This window comes from Telmatherina bonti (genome assembly GCF_933228915.1).
Source record: "Telmatherina bonti genome assembly, chromosome: 1".
NCBI lineage: Eukaryota > Metazoa > Chordata > Actinopteri > Atheriniformes > Telmatherinidae > Telmatherina > Telmatherina bonti.
In genome coordinates, this window is record NC_136619.1 from 42,419,390 (window position 1) to 42,438,204 (window position 18,815).

General features: G+C 46.7%; 1 protein-coding gene across 1 annotated transcript in view; it reads left to right on the plus strand.

Annotated features, from left to right (window-relative positions):
• LOC306758811 (SH3 and multiple ankyrin repeat domains protein 2-like) overlaps positions 1-18,815 on the plus strand; it is a gene marked incomplete at both ends in the record, with an annotated part of 185,400 nt that overhangs the window by 64,491 nt on the left and 102,094 nt on the right. The window contains one exon of the mRNA XM_079244214.1: positions 8,896-9,322. Within this exon, the coding sequence (XP_079100340.1) occupies positions 8,896-9,322 (427 nt within the window). The remainder of the gene's footprint in view (positions 1-8,895; positions 9,323-18,815) is intronic.

Below are 18,815 nucleotides of genomic sequence, written 5' to 3' on the forward strand. Positions count from 1 at the left end.
GGACCAGGACCAGCTGACTGGGACCAGGACCAGCTGACTGGGACCAGGACCTGCTGACTGGGACCAGGACCAGCTGACTGGGACCAGGACCTGCTGACTGGGACCAGGACCAGCTGACTGGGACCAGGACCAGCTGACTGGGACCAGGACCGGCTGACTGGGACCAGGACCTGCTGACTGGGACCAGGACCAGCTGACTGGTGCAGAGGGAGGATCTGCTCCAAGCTTTTCATGTCAGCATCAGAAGGACCAGTTTCGGAGAGAGGGAGAGAGAGAGAGAGAGGGAGCGTGTGTGAAAGGGGCGGGCGCATCTCCACGCGCGGAAGGGCTCGCGCAGGCTCTCCGGGTGGCGCGGCAGTGGGAGGTGTGCGCGGGATCGTGCGCGCTGCTCTCCGAGTCGCTGTCCGCGGTGCTGCAGGAGGAACTGTAGACATGTCCTGCGATGCGCGCGAGCCGTGACCTGAAGGGAGCAGAGGAGTGAAGAAGACACCATGAAGTCCATCATCAATGCCTTAAAGAAGGAAGGTAAGCACGCGCACGGCGGCGGCTGCACGAGGACACAATCTGGACTTTTTCACCTTTAAAGAGAGAAAAAAGTCTTGAACCGGTTTTATCCGGATGCGTGAAGGTCGCTGCGCGCGCGGCGGAGACTCTTCTTTTTAGGTCACATGGAGATGGAAATGGGACTCCGGGGGGGGGGGGGACACACACCCACAGCCGTGACTAGGTGTCACCCCCCCAGCCGTGACTAGGTGTCACCCCCCCACCCAGACACAGCCTGACCATCTGGCTGCGCGTGAAAGCTTGGTGGCGGGTTGACTTCTGGATCCACGGGGCTGTTTCCTCAATGAGCGCGCGTGCACGTCTGTAGCGCGCAAGCATGTCAGCATCCTATAGGGATGCATATAGGAGCAGGTCTGTGATTGGCTGCAGAGCGGGGATCACGTGCTCAGGTGGAACTTCAGTCGGACAGGTAACAGACCACGTGACTGAACGCTGCTTACCTGTAAATAAAATAATCTGGTTTTTACTTCACTTTAAAGTCAAAGTTCAGCCTGAAGTCATGCTTTCACAACTTAATGCCTGATTTTATTTACAATCACATAAAAATAAAAGAGATCCTGTAAGAAAGTAAAAAAATAACAAAATACACTTAAACATCAATGAAATGTGTGTTAATATAAAAATAATTAAACAAGTAAAAAGAGATTAAAAAAAAAAAAAAATCATAGCCGTGTATTAAACATCACCTAAATTTATTCATTTATTTTTAGAAAAAAAATACAGTTTTGGATTTGGTAAAATAGTAAAAAAATTAATTAATTAATTAATTTAAAAAAAATGTTAAAAATAAAATTTACAAGAATGAATAAAAGTAAAATAATACATAGATTATAATGAAAAAAATCCAGTAAATCAAAGATATAAAAAGTAATAAAAAGTTAACATGGATCTGATGTGTATTAAACTCTGTCACCTAAATTCGTTTATGATATAAAACAATAAATACAGTTTTAAAAATGGGATAATGACAAAGAATAATGCTGGAAGGAAAAAAGCAAGAATTGAAAACAGATCATTGTCTTTTGTACTTCAGGGCCACCGTACCTACATATTAGCTGTATTGCAATAGCTAATTGAGATCAAAATAAATACAAATACCACAAATGGAGCAGATTAACGTTAAACTGCGTCAACCATTGATGTTGAACAGTGACGGGATGTCCGCGGTAAAAGCCGCATCACACGGCAGCCCGGCTGGCTTCCAGCTGGCTTCCGGCTGGCTTCCAGCTGGATTTCCGGTTGGCTTCCGGATGGCTTCCGGTTGGCTTCCGGCTGGCTTCCGGCTGGATTTCCGGCTGGCTTCCAGCTGGATTTCCGGTTGGCTTCCGGTTGGCTTCTGGCTGGCTTCCAGCTGGATTTCCGGCTGGCTTCCAGCTGGATTTCCGGTTGGCTTCCGGCTGGCTTCTGGCTGGCTTCCAGCTGGATTTCCGGTTGGCTTCCGGCTGGCTTCTGGTTGGCTTCCAGCTGGCTTCCGGCTGGCTTCTGGCTGGCTTCTGGCTGGCTTCTGGTTGGCTTCCGGTTGGCTTCCGGCTGGCTTCTGGCTGGCTTCCAGCTGGATTTCCGGTTGGCTTCTGGTTGGCTTCCGGCTGGCTTCCAGTTGGCTTCTGGTTGGCTTCCGGCTGGATTTCCGGCTGGCTTCCAGCTGGATTTCCGGCTGGCTTCCGGTTGGCTTCCGGCTGGCTTCCGGCTGGCTTCTGGTTGGCTTCCGGCTGGCTTCCGGCTGGCTTCTGGCTGGCTTCTGGCTGGATTTCCGGCTGGCTTCCAGCTGGATTTCCGGCTGACTTCCGGTTGGCTTCCGGCTGGCTTCTGGTTGGCTTCCGGCTGGCTTCCGGCTGGATTTCCGGCTGGCTTCCACCTGGATTTCCGGCTGGCTTCCGGCTGGCTTCCAGCTGGATTTCCGGTTGGCTTCTGGTTGGCTTCCGGTTGGCTTCCGGTTGGCTTCTGGTTGGCTTCTGGCTGGATTTCCGGCTGGCTTCCACCTGGATTTCCGGTTGGCTTCCGGCTGGCTTCCGGCTGGCTTCCGGCTGAAAACACGTGAAGGGGGGGTGGGTAGGAAACAGAAGATCCCAGGTCAGCCGTCAGCGTTCTGTTAGCTACACGCTGTCGCAGCTTGCTAGCTTGATGCTCTGCATGGACTGCAGGCAGTTTTGGTTCGTAAACTTACATTTAGATTTTTACAAATTCTAAATTTCAGTTAATTTTCTGGTATTTTTTTCTATTTTCTCACATAATCATGATTAGAGGAATTAAACCAAGAAGAAACCAAAAGTTGTAGAAATGAAAGGGGAAAAAAATGACATCGTGTTTACCAGGACCCCTGTGGAGGTACAGGTACCCCCGCTGCTAAAAACCGCTCAGTTTAACCCTTTCAGCCCTGTTCTCTGTTATTCAGAGACACGAGTTTATCTGCAGCCACTGGGTCTGTTTACTCCTGGAGCCGTTGTGAAGATGGCACAAAGCAGAAATAGGAAAACTCTCCGGCCTGCCTAAAAACACGTTTGGGATAGTTGGGAATTTTCCTTTGGGATCAATCAGCTGCATGTTATAGAGACGGGTCACATGACAACATCTGACCGGTGAACGGCAGGTTTTTAACGGCTCCATGGTCATGTGCAGACTGTCCTTCTGTGACACATTGATGTGTTAACGTGACTGCGTGTGAAAACCTAATTTCAGAATGTTTCCTGCGTGTTTTATACTGATTGCTTTGCAGCTGTTGCACAAGAGGGGCTGTGTGTGCATTCCTGTGTGTTGGGCTGAGACTGGAACCAGTTTCCCCAGCAGGACGGCTGTGGATCTGCTGGCTCCTGCATGTGCTAGCTCATTAGACGTTAGCGCCTCATCAACACGTCTGTTGTGGAGAGAGAGAGAGCGAGGCCTCAGATACGCGTCTGGAAACGCGATAATGACTCACCGACTCTTGTCTTCAGACGTTCAGGCTGCCAGGAAGTGGCAAGCTGGATCTGCAGAGCTGCCAGCAGGGCTGGGAGCTTGTCTGGTCCCACCGTTTGTTTTACTGGGATTGCTGCAGGCCATGTTCTGCCTCGTAGTCATGCTGCAAATCCATCACCCAATGGGAAGCGTTCTGCACTTCTAATCCTGATAATCAGACTAATGATGGTCAGAGGGAGAGCGGCGTGGTGCGTCTCCAGTCCTGGATCAGGATTGGTCCGCACAGGTATACTGTAAAATGTTAGATTGGTTTTACTGGATGTAAATCAATTTTAACCTGGTTTTCATTAAAGGCTCATCTATGCAGGATGGATATGCAGACAAACGGACAATTTCATGGTTGGTTGGTTTGTTTTTAAGGAGCTTAGCTATCTGTCACTCTATGAAGAAAATGGAGCGATACCCCCGGAAACCATCGGGGGCAGTGTTGAGTTGTAAATCTGATCAGAGAAAGGAACAAACCAGAGAAGAATACGACGCAGAAACCGCTACATAAAAAGCACCTGATGGAGTTCAGAAGTTGAGACCGGTAAAAAAAAACACATGGTTTTCTTCTTCTGGTGGTTTTAGACGGTTGTAAAGGACTTTCTAGCGGTGCATTCCCGCTCCAACCGGTGTCAGAACTCTGAACTCAGCACTGCCCTCTAGTGGACAAACTGATGTAACACCCAGGGTAACAGAAAGCATGACGTTTGTAACGGGAGTCACGATTTACATACAGAACTGGGCAGAAATGGAGCTTTATATTATATTTATATGTGGAGCAGTGATGAAGTTGAGTAAAATGAAGACGGTTAGGAGGGGGGTCGGGCAGGGGGCATTGCACAATGCTGTAGACGAATATCAACATCAAATTGGAGTATTTCCTTAAAGTGGAACTATTCTGTGCATTTCAGGCTAATTTATTTTTATTTCTGAGCCCAGAAGGGCTGGGATTGATGGAGTTATTGTCACAAATGGCTTTATTTACTTCAGACCGACCCTCGCCGTAGGCTGTCAGATCAGCCTGTGGGCAAAACGAGTGGATTGAGACTCTTCCGCATTAAGCCCCGCCTCCCGCCACTGCACTACATCAGGAGCGCGCACCGCACCTGCTTTCACCGTCATTGTAACATCTCATAAACAGAAGGATTAGGCTCATATGAACTCAATAAAAAAACAAACTACAATGTCAACACATAGCATACAGCCCTACATGTTGGAACCTGAATCAGAGCCTGAAAATGAAGTGGAAAACAGCAACCCACAGCAACGAATGCAGCAGGATGTCTCTCTTTGGTAAACTCACCAGCCATCGTTGGAAATAACTTTATCCCACGTTCTCCACCCGCCTGATGTATTTGTACATGCCCTTGTTAACCAGTAGAAGGTAACCAATCACCGAACCTTATCCCCCGGGACGTCACAAGGATTTCCAAGTAGAAAAAACTCTCTAAAACCACGCGTTTTTCATCGCCATGGAAACCGAACGGAGAGAGTGCTGGAACTCAAACTCAAACATGTGTTTAGGTGATAAAAAACAGTGTCGTTCACATGTTTGATGAGGATTCAACACTGTAACACTGTAGAAAGCTCAGAAAACTCCAAATACCATCATAGGAACCCTTTAAGGGCAACGTTCCTTGTGACCTCCACCACGGAGGGGGTCATGTATGTTGCAGCTTTTGGTTAAATTCGGAGGAAATGTGGGGATGGCTGCTTGGATCCAGGACTTTTTCTAACTCATCGATAACACCCACAGTCTCTGGCAGATAAAATTCCACCGTCCTGACGGAGGTCTGCTCTCTTTGGGAGCTGCCGATTGCTTGAAACATTGTTTATTTTTATTTTACTTTATTTTTATTTGATCGGGACAAGTATGCTCCATGAATGATGGCACAAACTGCAGCATTTTAGCCAAGGCTCATTTTTGACGCCCGTCCCTAGTTGGGCTTTTACACAATAAGAAAGTATACACAGATTACATTGCATTGCAAAAATTAAAAGTTACACATATTTATATATACATACAAAATACAAATATGTGTATACATACACCAAAATGTAAAATTAAGTAAAACACATTCAAGGCTGTCAATAAAATTCAGTCCAAAATAATAACATTGTCAATACATTCAATCTAAACTACCGTTTTGCCACCAACATGGAAAAAATTACGACACTAAAGGTGATTGCAGGCCTGATATGTCTTTATCCAGTTCTGAAGTCTGGAAGTAATTACCCAGCGCGATCTGGAATCATTAAAATTACACAAAAATCTTCCGAATTATTTCAGTTTGAGGGTAAATATATGTAAACATAAATAAACCATGACGTCATGTCCAATCTCAAGCGAAAAGTCGTAAACCCATCCTCTCACGAGCGTTTCTGGCGTCTTCTGGTCTCCATGTTGACCTCGTATTAGCAGCAGTCAGTGTTGGGTTATATGTTACTGTAACGCCATTACTTTTGTCTGTATACACACACACACACACTCACACACACACATGTGGAATGCGTTTGGGATGAATTAGATTCAGATCTTTCCAACATGAATGTGGAAATCCTGCCGAGATGAGTTGGAACAGTTTTATGGGTAAATGACGGCTCGAAAGGTTAAATAAGAACTAAATATCACTCAGGTTCATAAGTATGTGAAGGAAATGAGTGTGAAATTACCTCATGAAGTGTCTGCACTACCTCATGTTCTCACTACGATGCACTACTTTTACTTTTACTTTTATCCAGATACAGAACGCAGAGAGAGCTGCAGCGGTTAGTTGCTGAAATGTTCCTGGAAAGCAGCGGATCAGAAAGCTTTTCTTCAACACGCCTCATGTTGTTTTTACGATCGATGAACGGCATCGACGTGAGAAGCTTGTTGAAGAAAACAGACGCTGATCAATCCCAGTAGCTGCAGGTAAACTAAAGCTGTTGAGGAGGATCTTTTCCCACGGCTGAAGCTGCAGGTTGATCAATAGAAATATTCTCTTTACTCCCCGAGCATGAAAACTGGATGGAGCAGCAGCAGGAGGCATTTCCGGCCTTCTGTTGGTGTTTCACGTGTGGGAAATTCATGTTATGGTTTTTAAGATGGGTAGATTAGAATTTGTTAACTGTAAATTCTTTAGAATAAAATACGACTGCATGGTTTAAAGTTGCTCTGCATGCTCCAACCAACAACACGCCAGGTTCAAAGTCACGTAAATCTCCGTTCTTCCTCATTCTAATGCTCAGTTTGATCACTCAAGTCATCTTCACCTGTGTACATGACTCAAGTTTCCTGCTATGTGATTGGCTGACCGGTGTTCTGTGTTTTTGATACCTGAGCCGGTGTTTAGTATAAATAAAACTTTAGGCTTTACTTTCAGTATCTTGGCGGCCTGTTTTATTTCAGCGAATCAGCTTCCTTCCTGGTCTTTTCCTTCCATCTTCCATCCGGACAGATCCACCTCCACATGTTCACGATTCCTGTAAACCTCATCCAGAGCAAAACCCTCCAGCTAATTTTATTCATCCACCCAATTTCTCAAATGATCATTTTCACAGAAATTACTTCAGTTAATTTCTTTTTCGATGAAAAAACTAAAAGAACTGGCAGCATTTTTTCTCCGTGTAGTCACATTTGGCTCTTCTTTACCTTTAGTCCACCTGTTTTACACGAGTCCTAATCATACAGTTTTTACCCATCTGCTTCTAATTGGTTTTGTCTTTGTCTTGATCCGACCAACCGGGTAAATATCCTCCTACAGAATTTGGCAACAAGCTGTTGAGGAGAGCCATTTAATTTGATTTAGTAGTGTTGGAGCAGGGAATAATGTAAAATCTGCAAGACTGGGGGTCTTGAAGACCAGAGCTGAACATGACTGGACTAGCATATCTTCGGTATAGAACATGGAGCTGTCCAAGTTCATCTAAAAAAAAAAAAAAAAAACAGTATTCAACAGAAACATTGAAAAGTTTATTAAAATAAAAGTATTAAAACAAACTAAAAATTAATGGTCATATAGAAGCAAAACATGCTGAAATAAAAAGCAACATAAACTGTAAGTTACATATATTTATCACCATCACTGGCAATGTAACTGCTTAAATATGTTTAAAAATACCAAAAAAAAAACTTAAATATCTGCAAAATCTAAAAATTAATTTGACCAAGACATGGTCGTCTATGCCTGGGACCGGAGTCCCCGAGTGAAACACTGATACACAGCTGAGTGTCATCAGCATAATTATTATCAGATATTTGGTTTGTTACCATTATCTGTGCTAGTGGGAGCATGTAGATGCTGAATGACGGGAGGGCCAACACGGAGCCTTGGGGAACTCCACATGTAGATGCTGAATGATGGGAGGGCCAACATGGAGCCTTGGGGAACTCCACATGTAGATGCTGAATGATGGGAGGGCCAACATGGAGCCTTGGGGAACTCCACATGTAGATGCAGAATGATGGGAGGGCCAACATGGAGACATAGAGAACTCCACATGTAGATGCTGAATGATGGGAGGGCCAACATGGAGCCTTGGGGAACTCCACATGTAGATGCTGAATGATGGGAGGGCCAACATGGAGCCTTGGGGAACTCCACATGTAGATGCAGAATGATGGGAGGGCCAACGTGGAGACATAGAGAACTCCACATGTAGATGCAGAATGATGGGAAGGCCAACATGGAGACATAGAGAACTCCACATGTAGATGCTGAATGATGGGAGGGCCAACATGGAGCCTTGGGGAACTCCACATGTAGATGCAGAATGATGGGAGGGCCAACATGGAGCCTTGGGGAACTCCACATGTAGATGCTGAATGATGGGAGGCCCAACATGGAGCCTTGGGGAACTCCATATGTCGATGCTGAATGATGAGAGGGCCAACGTGGAGACATAGAGAACTCCACATGTAGATGCAGAATGATGGGAGGGCCAACATGGAGCCTTGGGGAACTCCACATGTAGATGCAGAATGATGGGAGGGCCAACATGGAGACATAGAGAACTCCACATGTAGATGCTGAATGATGGGAAGGCCAACATGGAGCCTTGGGGAACTCCATATGTCGATGCTGAATGATGAGAGGGCCAACGTGGAGACATAGAGAACTCCACATGTAGATGCTGAATGATGGGAAGGCCAACAAGGAGCTTTGAGGAACTCTTTAGGTCACTTTTCCTTAAGCGAATCTATAGGTAAAATTGTCTGCAGAGAAGAGAAGTTTGGACATATTAAAATACACATTTTTGGGAGGACCTGAGTAAGGAAGATGTACTCTTGATATTTGTCATTGTAGCAGCCTGATATGGACTTTGTTTTGACAGATAAATCATGATCATACTGACCTTCTGTGTGCAATTATTTTGTTGTTGAACATGTGGTTCCTCCCCCTCCCTCTGCAGTGCCTTTCCGTGAGGCTCCAGCCTACTCCAAACGTCGGCGGGGTCCGTCCTCTGGCAGCGGAAACGGCCAGTCCCCCTCCTCCTTGTCAGCACCACGCGTCCTTCTGCGCTCCAACAGTGATAACAACTTAAACATCAGCCAGTACCAGCAGCAGCACGGGTCTCCTGGCACCTGGGCCCCCCATCTGCAGCACCAACACGCCCAGCCCCACTCGCACAGGGCCCCCCTGCAGGGTCACCCGCAGCCTGGCTCCTCGGCATTACATCGCAGCCTGTCGCCCCAGCTGGTCCAGCAGATGCCCAGCGGCAGCCCCAATGGCACCGTGGTGGTCCGGACCATGGGGAGGGGGGCAAGGAGCAGGTCGCCCTCCCTCAGCCGGCTGGGGGAGGAAGCCAGACGGGCCCAACCTTCACAGCGCCAGCCCAGGTGAGCACCAGAAACACTTATTATTTACTGTTTCATCTACTTTGTGTGTCAGTCGGAGCTGGTTGGAGGATTCATGGAGGAAGATAAAATTGGTGGTTTGGAGTTGGAAAACAAAGATCTCCATGTGGATCATGTCATCATGTTTACTGCCGAGTTTATCGCTACTCAGGACAATTTCATCTAAATTCTCCCTTTCAGACTTATAAACATTTAACTTTTGGCAACAGTTTGATTTTTCTTAAATAGCAACATAAAATGTCCCAGAGAGGCAAAGAGTTTTGTTGCACTTATCATAAACTCAACAAGCAGAATTTTAGAATGAAAAATATCAAATTCAAGTTTTATATGTTTTGTTTTCTTATAACTAGATTCATTTTATTAAAACGTCTGTTTGCATTGCGGTCTCTTACAGAGAGCCACATCTGCTTCACATGTTTATGCACTTCAGAACCACATGTGAAAACGTGTATTTTCACGTGATCTCCGTAAAGAGAACATGTGAACTGCGTGTGATTCACGTGTGGTTTTATTTTTTTTCACATGTGTCAACTACATGTGTTTCTTTACATGAAAATGTTCGAGAAACTCGCTTACACTCCTGGTGCATGTGCATGTGGAGCACATGCGAAGAGCATGTGACTCACAAATGGTTGACACACGTGAATTACTTGAAAACTACATGTGGATCACGTGAAAACCCTGGAAACCACATGTTAATCACATACGATTCACATGTTGTCTGGGCGGAGATCACGTGAAAATGTTCCAACAAGATGTTTGCACATGTGCATGTACATGTGGAGCACATGCGAAGAACATGTGTTTTTCTGTAAGAGGTGCAACCATCAAGGCCACAGACATGTATTTTAATCACACAGAAGAAGAAATCTGTAACTTCCTGAAGCCGTGAAGGAAAATATGACATAAATGAATAAAAGTTATAAAGCTCGACTGGAAATGACATCAGCGTCTTTACAGCTGTTTCACATAGAGATGAAAATCTTCATGTGATTATTTCGTCTTATTGTGGTTGTTTAGATTCAGTCATATTAGCAGGAAACACGGAAACATGCTACAGGATCTAGTTTCTCACTTATCCACGTTTCCATGGTTACTGACTAACTAGCCAATGAGAAATCATCTCTTTGTGACTTAATCTTTGTCGTTGACTCATTGTAAAGTGTTTTATTCTGTTTTCGTTGCTTCTGATCAGCGTAGCAAGAAGCAGCTGCACTTTTAGCAGAGTGAATGACAACAGGAACAACCAATCACGTTAGCAGGAAATGAAAGAGCCAAGCCAATCAGAACAGTGGAAACAAGGCGGTGCTTTTACCGACCATGTTGTCCGTGCAGAGGCTGCTCACGTTGCTGGATATCTGATACTTATGGAACCTGGATGCAGATGTTGACTCATCAGTCAGAAATTACCATGGTGACGACACAAGCTGATGTAAACATGCTCTGATATGCTCCACACTTCTTTAATTTATTTGCATGTTCAGATCTCGTCTTATCTCTCCCAAGGGGTGTTGTTAGATAGCTGACCCCCTCCGACAGCTCATTTCCTATTCATAGTGATAATAAATTCTAGTTTCAGTTTGCATGAAGACAGCTGGGAGGAAAAGTTCATTTCTGACCCATTTCTGTGTAAACTGCACACACCTTGGATTTCATCGATTGTGATGAAAACTGGTGGGTTTTTAGCTGATGTGTGGTTGCTTTTGCTTTTAAAGTATTTTTCCTTCACTGCTGAAATGCTGATTATTTTCCATTATATCTGAGGAAAGGCTGAGATCCCAGCAGGGAATGAAACCTTCCACCGCTGTATATTCATGACACCCTTCCCTGTATGCTCTGCTGTACTGTATATACAGTATATATCCTCCCCCAACACACACACACACACACACACACCACCTTCCTCAAACCATGCAAAATGTATGACGGGTTCCTCTGGGAAACATGCCATCAAAAGGCTGGCTTCCTGCTGTAGCCATGGCAACCGTTGCCACCATTCCATGCAGACACTTTGCAAATGTGCACAAGTTGGTACGTATGGAGCGTTGGCTTCACATGACGATGTGTGTGTGTGTGTGTTCCTGTTACACCTGACCGGCTTCATTCAGAAAAGTAGTGTGTGTATAGATAACACACTGCAGCGTGTGTGTGTGTAGATAACATCAGTGTGTGTGTGTGTGTGTAGATAACATCAGTGTGTGTGTGTGTGTAGATAACATCAGTGTGTGTGTGTGTCCAGCAGCGCGTGAATCTGCAGGATTATCGTGTGCAGCTATCTTGAAGTGATATAACTGTCCATCCTGATGAAGACACATGGTCTCTGACCTCCTCCTCCTCACCTCCTCATCCTTCACCTCCTCCTCCTCACCTCCTCTTCACCTCCTCCTCCTTCACCTCCTCATCCTTCACCTCCTCATCCTCACCTCCTCATCCTTCACCTCCTCCTCCTCACCTCCTCATCCTCACCTCCTCCTCCTCACCTCCTCATCCTCACCTCCTCATCCTTCACCTCCTCATCCTCACCTCCTCATCCTCACCTCCTCATCTTCACCTCCTCACCTCCTCATCCTTCACCTCCTCATCCTCACCTCCTCATCCTTCACCTCCTCATCCTCACCTCCTCATCCTTCACCTCCTCCTCCTCACCTCCTCATCCTCACCTCCTCATCTTCACCTCCTCCTCCTCACCTCCTCATCCTTCACCTCCTCATCCTCACCTCCTCATCCTCACCTCCTCATCCTTCACCTCCTCCTCCTTCACCTCCTCATCCTTCACATCCTCCTCCTTCACCTCCTCATCCTTCACCTCATCCTCCTTCACCTCCTCATCCTTCACCTCCTCCTCCTTCACCTCCTCATCCTTCACCTCCTCCTCCTTCACCTCCTCCTCCTTCACCTCCTCATCCTTCACATCCTCCTCCTTCACCTCCTCCTCCTTCACCTCCTCCTCCTTCACCTCCTCATCCTTCACATCCTCCTCCTTCACCTCCTCCTCCTTCACCTCCTCCTCCTTCACCTCCTCATCCTTCACATCCTCCTCCTTCACCTCCTCACCTCCTCCTCCTCACCTCTCGGCAGACGGACGCATTCAGAGGCAACACACACTCAGCCTGATGTCTGAGGAAGGACGGCTTGTTTCTGGAGGTTCAGGAGAAGATGTGAGGACAAGCAGTGGAATGAGGACAGTGTGAGGAAGAGGAGGGGGGCGAGTGAAGGGTTTAGAGAGGGTGGAGGGACGGAGTTAAGGGAAGACAGATGATGGAGGAAATGAAAGAGGAGGAAGAGCGACGGAGGAGGACAGTTGCCACGGCAGTAACATCATCATCACGTCTTCTGACAAACTTCAGCAGGAAGTTTCTTTGTTCTCATGTGAAGAGTTTACAGGGTAAAAGGCTGCTTCTGCTTCCTCCCGCATGCTGCACACGCGTGTTTTTCTCATGTTCCATGCAAACGTGTGGTTTTGGAATGATTTCATCTGATCCACATGCCAGTTACATGCCAGTTACATGCTAGTTACAGGCCAGTTACATGCCAGTTACATGCTAGTTACATGCCAGTTACATGCTAGTTACATGCTAGTTACAGGCCAGTTACATGCTAGTTACATGCTAGTTACATCCCAGTTACATGCCAGTTACATGCTAGTTACATGCCAGTTACATGCCAGTTACATGCTAGTTACATGCCAGTTACATGCTAGTTACATGCTAGTTACATGCCAGTTACATGCGAATTACATGCCAGTTACATGCTAGTTACAGGCCAGTTACATGCCAGTTACATGCTAGTTACATGCTAGTTACATGCTAGTTACATCCCAGTTACATGCCAGTTACATGCTAGTTACATGCTAGTTACATGCCAGTTACGTGCCAGTTACATGCTAGTTACATGCCAGTTACATGCTAGTTACATGCTAGTTACATGCCAGTTACATGCTAGTTACATGCTAGTTACATGCTGCTGGTTCCTCATCATTCTACTCTGCACCATGCGGGTTCGGACTAATCGCAGATTTACAGTATTTATCAGTTTCTGCTGATCCGTCGAACTGAAACCGTCTCATCAGATGTCGTCGAATCCTCGGAGAAACCGGACTGGGATCCGGTTCTGCCTCCCGGAGCCGGACTCGGATCCGGTTGCAGTGGAGGGGGACGGTTGTACATTCCTAAACTTGGGAAGCAGAAGTGGATCTGCAGTTTCTACAGGAACTCCTTCATCGGTCGGACTCCCAACGTTGCTGTTCAGCTCATCCACACCGAATGTGGAGACGTTTTCGCCGACGTTACCTGTAACTCTGCACTGATGGTGCATTCAGGGACAATTAGGAAATCCAAGTTTAGCTCTATTAAGAGTTCAGGGTTTAAACCATCGACCTGGCGGGTTATAATAACGTCCTCTGCAGTCGCGTCTGTATAAATCTGCTGTCGGAGCAAATTCTTCCTGGATGACCTGGAGCACAATAATTAGAAAATACATAATTATTACTAATGTAGGTCTGGAACCTAATCACTCCTCGTCTATAAGGGTTAGATATCAGGGACATTCGCGCTCCGCTCCTCTTGGCCCACTTACAGGAACTCGGTGCTGATCTTCAGTCGTGTTTCAACCAGGAAAGCTGCGTCTTCTGTGTTAAAATCATATTTAGCTGAATTATTCCCGCTGCAGAAGACGCAGCAATGCGTACTCTTCCACAGCAGAAAGTAGTCCTTCAGGCTGCTGGAGGACAGAAGCGCCGCGCTCCACGTTTAGCTTGATGCTGACGTTCCCTCAGAGCTCGTTTCTCCCGTTTCTCATCGTTTAAATGTAACTCTGAGTCACTCAGACGGCTCCTAACTCAACAGATCAGCCAACGTTTACGGGACTTCTCTCCTCGCCTGGAGCTGTGCAACAACTCCACGATGTTGCCGTTTTCCTGCTACGGACGAGTCTCTGCGGCGGTCCACACGGACGTCCAGGCTTCCCGACAACCGTAGTTCCGAACATTCGGAGTGACGTACGAATATGGCTGCAACTAACGATTGTTTTAATAGTCGACTAATCTATTAATGATTTTGTCGATTAGTTGTGATTATTTCTGTCCCGCACAACATCTGTGCTTCCAGTTGATGCAGCTTTTTATTTTTACGGGCTCCAGTATGTTTCAGCCCACTCTCTTCATCTGCATCGTATGAATATCACCCAGATTCCCAGTTCATCCCAACATAATGTCCTTTGGTAAAATCACTCCTGAAGCAGCTGGATATCAAATATAAGCTTAACGGCGTACTACAAATTTATTTTGAAACAAACAAATGTATTCATAACGTCACATCCAAACTACAGAATTTGCCTCAAAAACAAAACATCAATAAAATATTTTAATTGTACAATCGCGTCTCTTTTGTTTTTCGCCCCGTTTCATAATCCAGGATATTTCCAGGAAAATAACAATCTGGGAAAACTTTAAAAAACGGGAGTTTCTGGGCCAGAACGTGGTAGTTACCAGGTACGACAAAACTACGTAACTACTCAGTAATGCTAACTTACCCATCCGGAGTGCTAGCTAAAACCATGACTCCTTTCTCTTAACATGCGTAACTGTCGTGCTGCTTCATGTCAACTCTGCGTAGCAGACGACACATTTGTTGAGCTGGAAAAACTTCCAAACTTTTGAAGCACGAGGTCTAAAGCTGTTTTCACTCGGCTGTTTAGAATGCCACCATTGGTCTTGAATTGTTCTTCGTTGGTTAAGAAGACGCCTCCATACTGCCCCCTGCACTTCCTATGGGGCTTAGAGTCATTTACCTGATGTTTACGGTTCTTATACTGTCTGAAAGCCGTGGCATTAAGTCGCCTGGCGTCACGTCGCCTGGCGTCGCGTCGCCTGGCGTCGCGTCGCCTGGCGTCGCGTCGCCTGGCGTCGCGTCGCCTGGCGTCGCGTCGCCTGGCGTCATGTCGCCTGGCGCAGCGTTTTATCAGCAAAGCCGTTACGGCGTTTAGAACACGACGTGTCGACAATTAAATTTTGCGTCAATGAATTTTTATTGTTGACTTTGTCGACGAATTGTTGCAGCCCTACGTATGAATAATTACAGAAACCATCTGATATGTTTGCAGCTGTTTCCTGTTGTTCTGCAGAAACGAGGGCCAGTTGCGGCTCAAACACTCCGGTTAGGGGGAGTCATAGTTCCATCAAACTAATTCCAACATGATCAGTGAAAGCCGCTTACGACCGCACGGTAATTGATTTCTATGTTGAGGTCTTTGCACTTCTGTAAGCTTCAGCTGTTGAGCTCTTCCAGGAACTCCCACCCAGCTGCCCTTTAAAGCTCTGATAATTCCCGCTCTTTCTTTCTTTGTTCCTGCTGTCCCTCATGGCTCCTCGTTTGGCTCCGTCCTCCTCCCACACACACTCCCCAGCAGCTCTGTGGCATTCCCGCGCTCCCACTTGACATGCCGTTTCTTTTTAGAAAGCAGCTTCATGTGAGTCAACAACCTCCTTCTCGATCTCACACACTAACAACCACATGGCGACAGCTGTCAGTCATGCTCTGGTTGCCATGGCAACAGCTTCCCGTCTAGCAGATGCAGTGAGAAATGAGACCTGAGGTGATTTCAGGCTGGAGAGAATCCTCTCGTTTTGGGTTTTAAAGGCCTTGTGAAACGAGGAATTGTGACGTTCCGTACAACTCATAAATATTTGAGGGTTAATATCCTCCAGTGTTGCTGCAGCTCCGCGGGGATTTAATCTGAGAGAAGCTGCATCATCGTTTCACTTTCGTCTCCAGGACTTTATCAAGAAAAGGCAGTTTAGCAAGAATTCAGAGGCGATAACGCAGTGCTGATGAAGTTACAGCGCAGAGAAGATTTCCTCCGGGAGTTCGATGCCATGATGACATTCCTCTGATTCCATCTAATCGAGTCGGAAATATTTAGAAGTCACAGAGAAGAAAACGCAAATAATGAAAAGGAACAAATTTAAAGTCAGGATGAAGAAACGGGAAAAAGAAGAGAAATGTAGATGGCCGGACAGAAAAACTACACGTGCAGAGCACGCATCAGGAGCACGTGAAGAACACGCATCAGGAGCACGTGAAGAACACGCATCAGGATCACGTGAAGAACACGCATCAGGATCACGTGAAGAACACGCATCAGGATCACGTGAAGAACACGCATCAGGAGGACATGAAGAACACGCATCAGGAGGACATGAAGAACACGCATCAGGATCACGTGAAGAACACGCATCAGGAGGACGTGAAGAACACGCATCAGGAAGACATGAAGAACACGCATCAGGAGGATGCAGAGAACATGCATCAGGAGGACATGAAGAACACGCATCAGGAGGACATGAAGAACACGCATCAGGATCACGTGAAGAACACGCATCAGGAGGACATGAAGAACACGCTTCAGGAGGACATGAAGAACACGCATCAGGAGGACATGAAGAACACGCATCAGGATCACGTGAAGAACACGCATCAGGATCACGTGAAGAACACGCATCAGGAGGACATGAAGAACACGCATCAGGAGGATGCAGAGAACATGCATCAGGAGGACATGAAGAACACGCATCAGGATCACGTGAAGAACACGCATCAGGAGGACGTGAAGAACACGCATCAGGAAGACATGAAGAACACGCATCAGGAGGATGCAGAGAACATGCATCAGGAGGACATGAAGAACACGCATCAGGAGGATGCAGAGAACATGCATCAGGAGGACATGAAGAACACGCATCAGGATCACGTGAAGAACACGCATCAGGATCACGTGAAGAACACGCATCAGGAGGACATGAAGAACACGCATCAGGAGAACGTGAAGAACACGCATCAGGAGCGCGTGAAGAACACGCATCAGGATCACGTGAAGAACACGCATCAGGAGCGCGTGAAGAACACGCATCAGGATCACGTGAAGAACACGCATCAGGAGCGCGTGAAGAACACGCATCAGGATCACGTGAAGAACACACATCAGGATCACGTGAAGAACACGCATCAGGAGAACGTGAAGAACACGCATCAGGAGCGCGTGAAGAACACGCATCAGGATCACGTGAAGAACACACATCAGGATCACGTGAAGAACACGCATCAGGAGCACGTGAAGAACACGCATCAGGAGGACATGAAGAACACGCATCAGGAGGACATGAAGAACAAGCATCAGGAGCACGTGAAGAACACGCATCAGGATCACGTGAAGAACACGCATCAGGATCTTGTGAAGAACACGCATCAGGATCACGTGAAGAACACGCATCAGGAGGACATAAAGAACACGCATCAGGAGAACGTGAAGAACACGCATCAGGAGCATGTGAAGAACACACATCAGGATCACGTGAAGAACACGCATCAGGAGAACGTGAAGAACACGCATCAGGATCACGTGAAGAACACGCATCAGGAGGAAATGAAGAACACGCATCAGGATCACGTGAAGAACACGCATCAGGAGGACGTGAAGAACACGCATCAGGAGCACGTGAAGAACACGCATCAGGAGGAAATGAAGAACACGCATCAGGATCACGTGAAAAACACGCATCAGGAGGACATGAAGAACACGCATCAGGATCACGTGAAGAACACGCATCAGGAGGACATGAAGAACACGCATCAGGAGGACGTGAAAAACACGCATCAGGATCACGTGAAGAACACGCATCAGGATCACGTGAAGAACACGCATCAGGAGGACGTGAAGAACATGCATCAGGAGCACGTGAAGAACACGCATCAGGAGGACATGAAGAACACGCATCAGGAGGACGTAAAGAACACGCATCAGGAGCACGCAGAGAACACGCATCAGGAACACGTGAAGAACACGCATCAGGAGCACGTGAAGAACACGCATCAGGAGCACGTGAAGAACACGCATCAGGAGAACGTGAAGATGTGAAGTGTGTTACAAAGGTGTATTGGTGCAGGGAAACAACAAAAACCTGCCGTAGACCGGCCCTCGAGGACTGGAGTTTAACAGCCTGGCATCGAACAGCACTGCCGACATCCTTCTGGGTCCTTTAGCATGGATGCTAACCAGTATGTCCACTAGGGGGCAGTGTTCATCTCTGAGGGGTCTGTATTTGTTCTTTCCACACCGGACGATGACGTTCGATGCAAACAGCAACAGGGTCTCTTCCTCTCTCCCACATTGGGGTTTTCACACAAAGCTGCTTAAACATCATACATGCGACTGGTGCATAAGGTCCCCGTGCTCCAATGGATGCCTCAGAACTTTGGTATCCTTGGTTTAAAGGTTTTTGATTTCGCTACATGTACAAGATCTCTGAAAACGACCCATATTTCTCCCTAAAGGACACAGAAGTTGCATAAGAAGCTCAGCCAGGAGGCATATTTAATGTAGACCATAAATGAGGACTGCAGGAACTGGAGGTGCATGTCTGGGTCTCCCTCTTGATCCTGTGACCCCTTCAAGTCCACCTCAGATCAGAAGAAACTGGAGG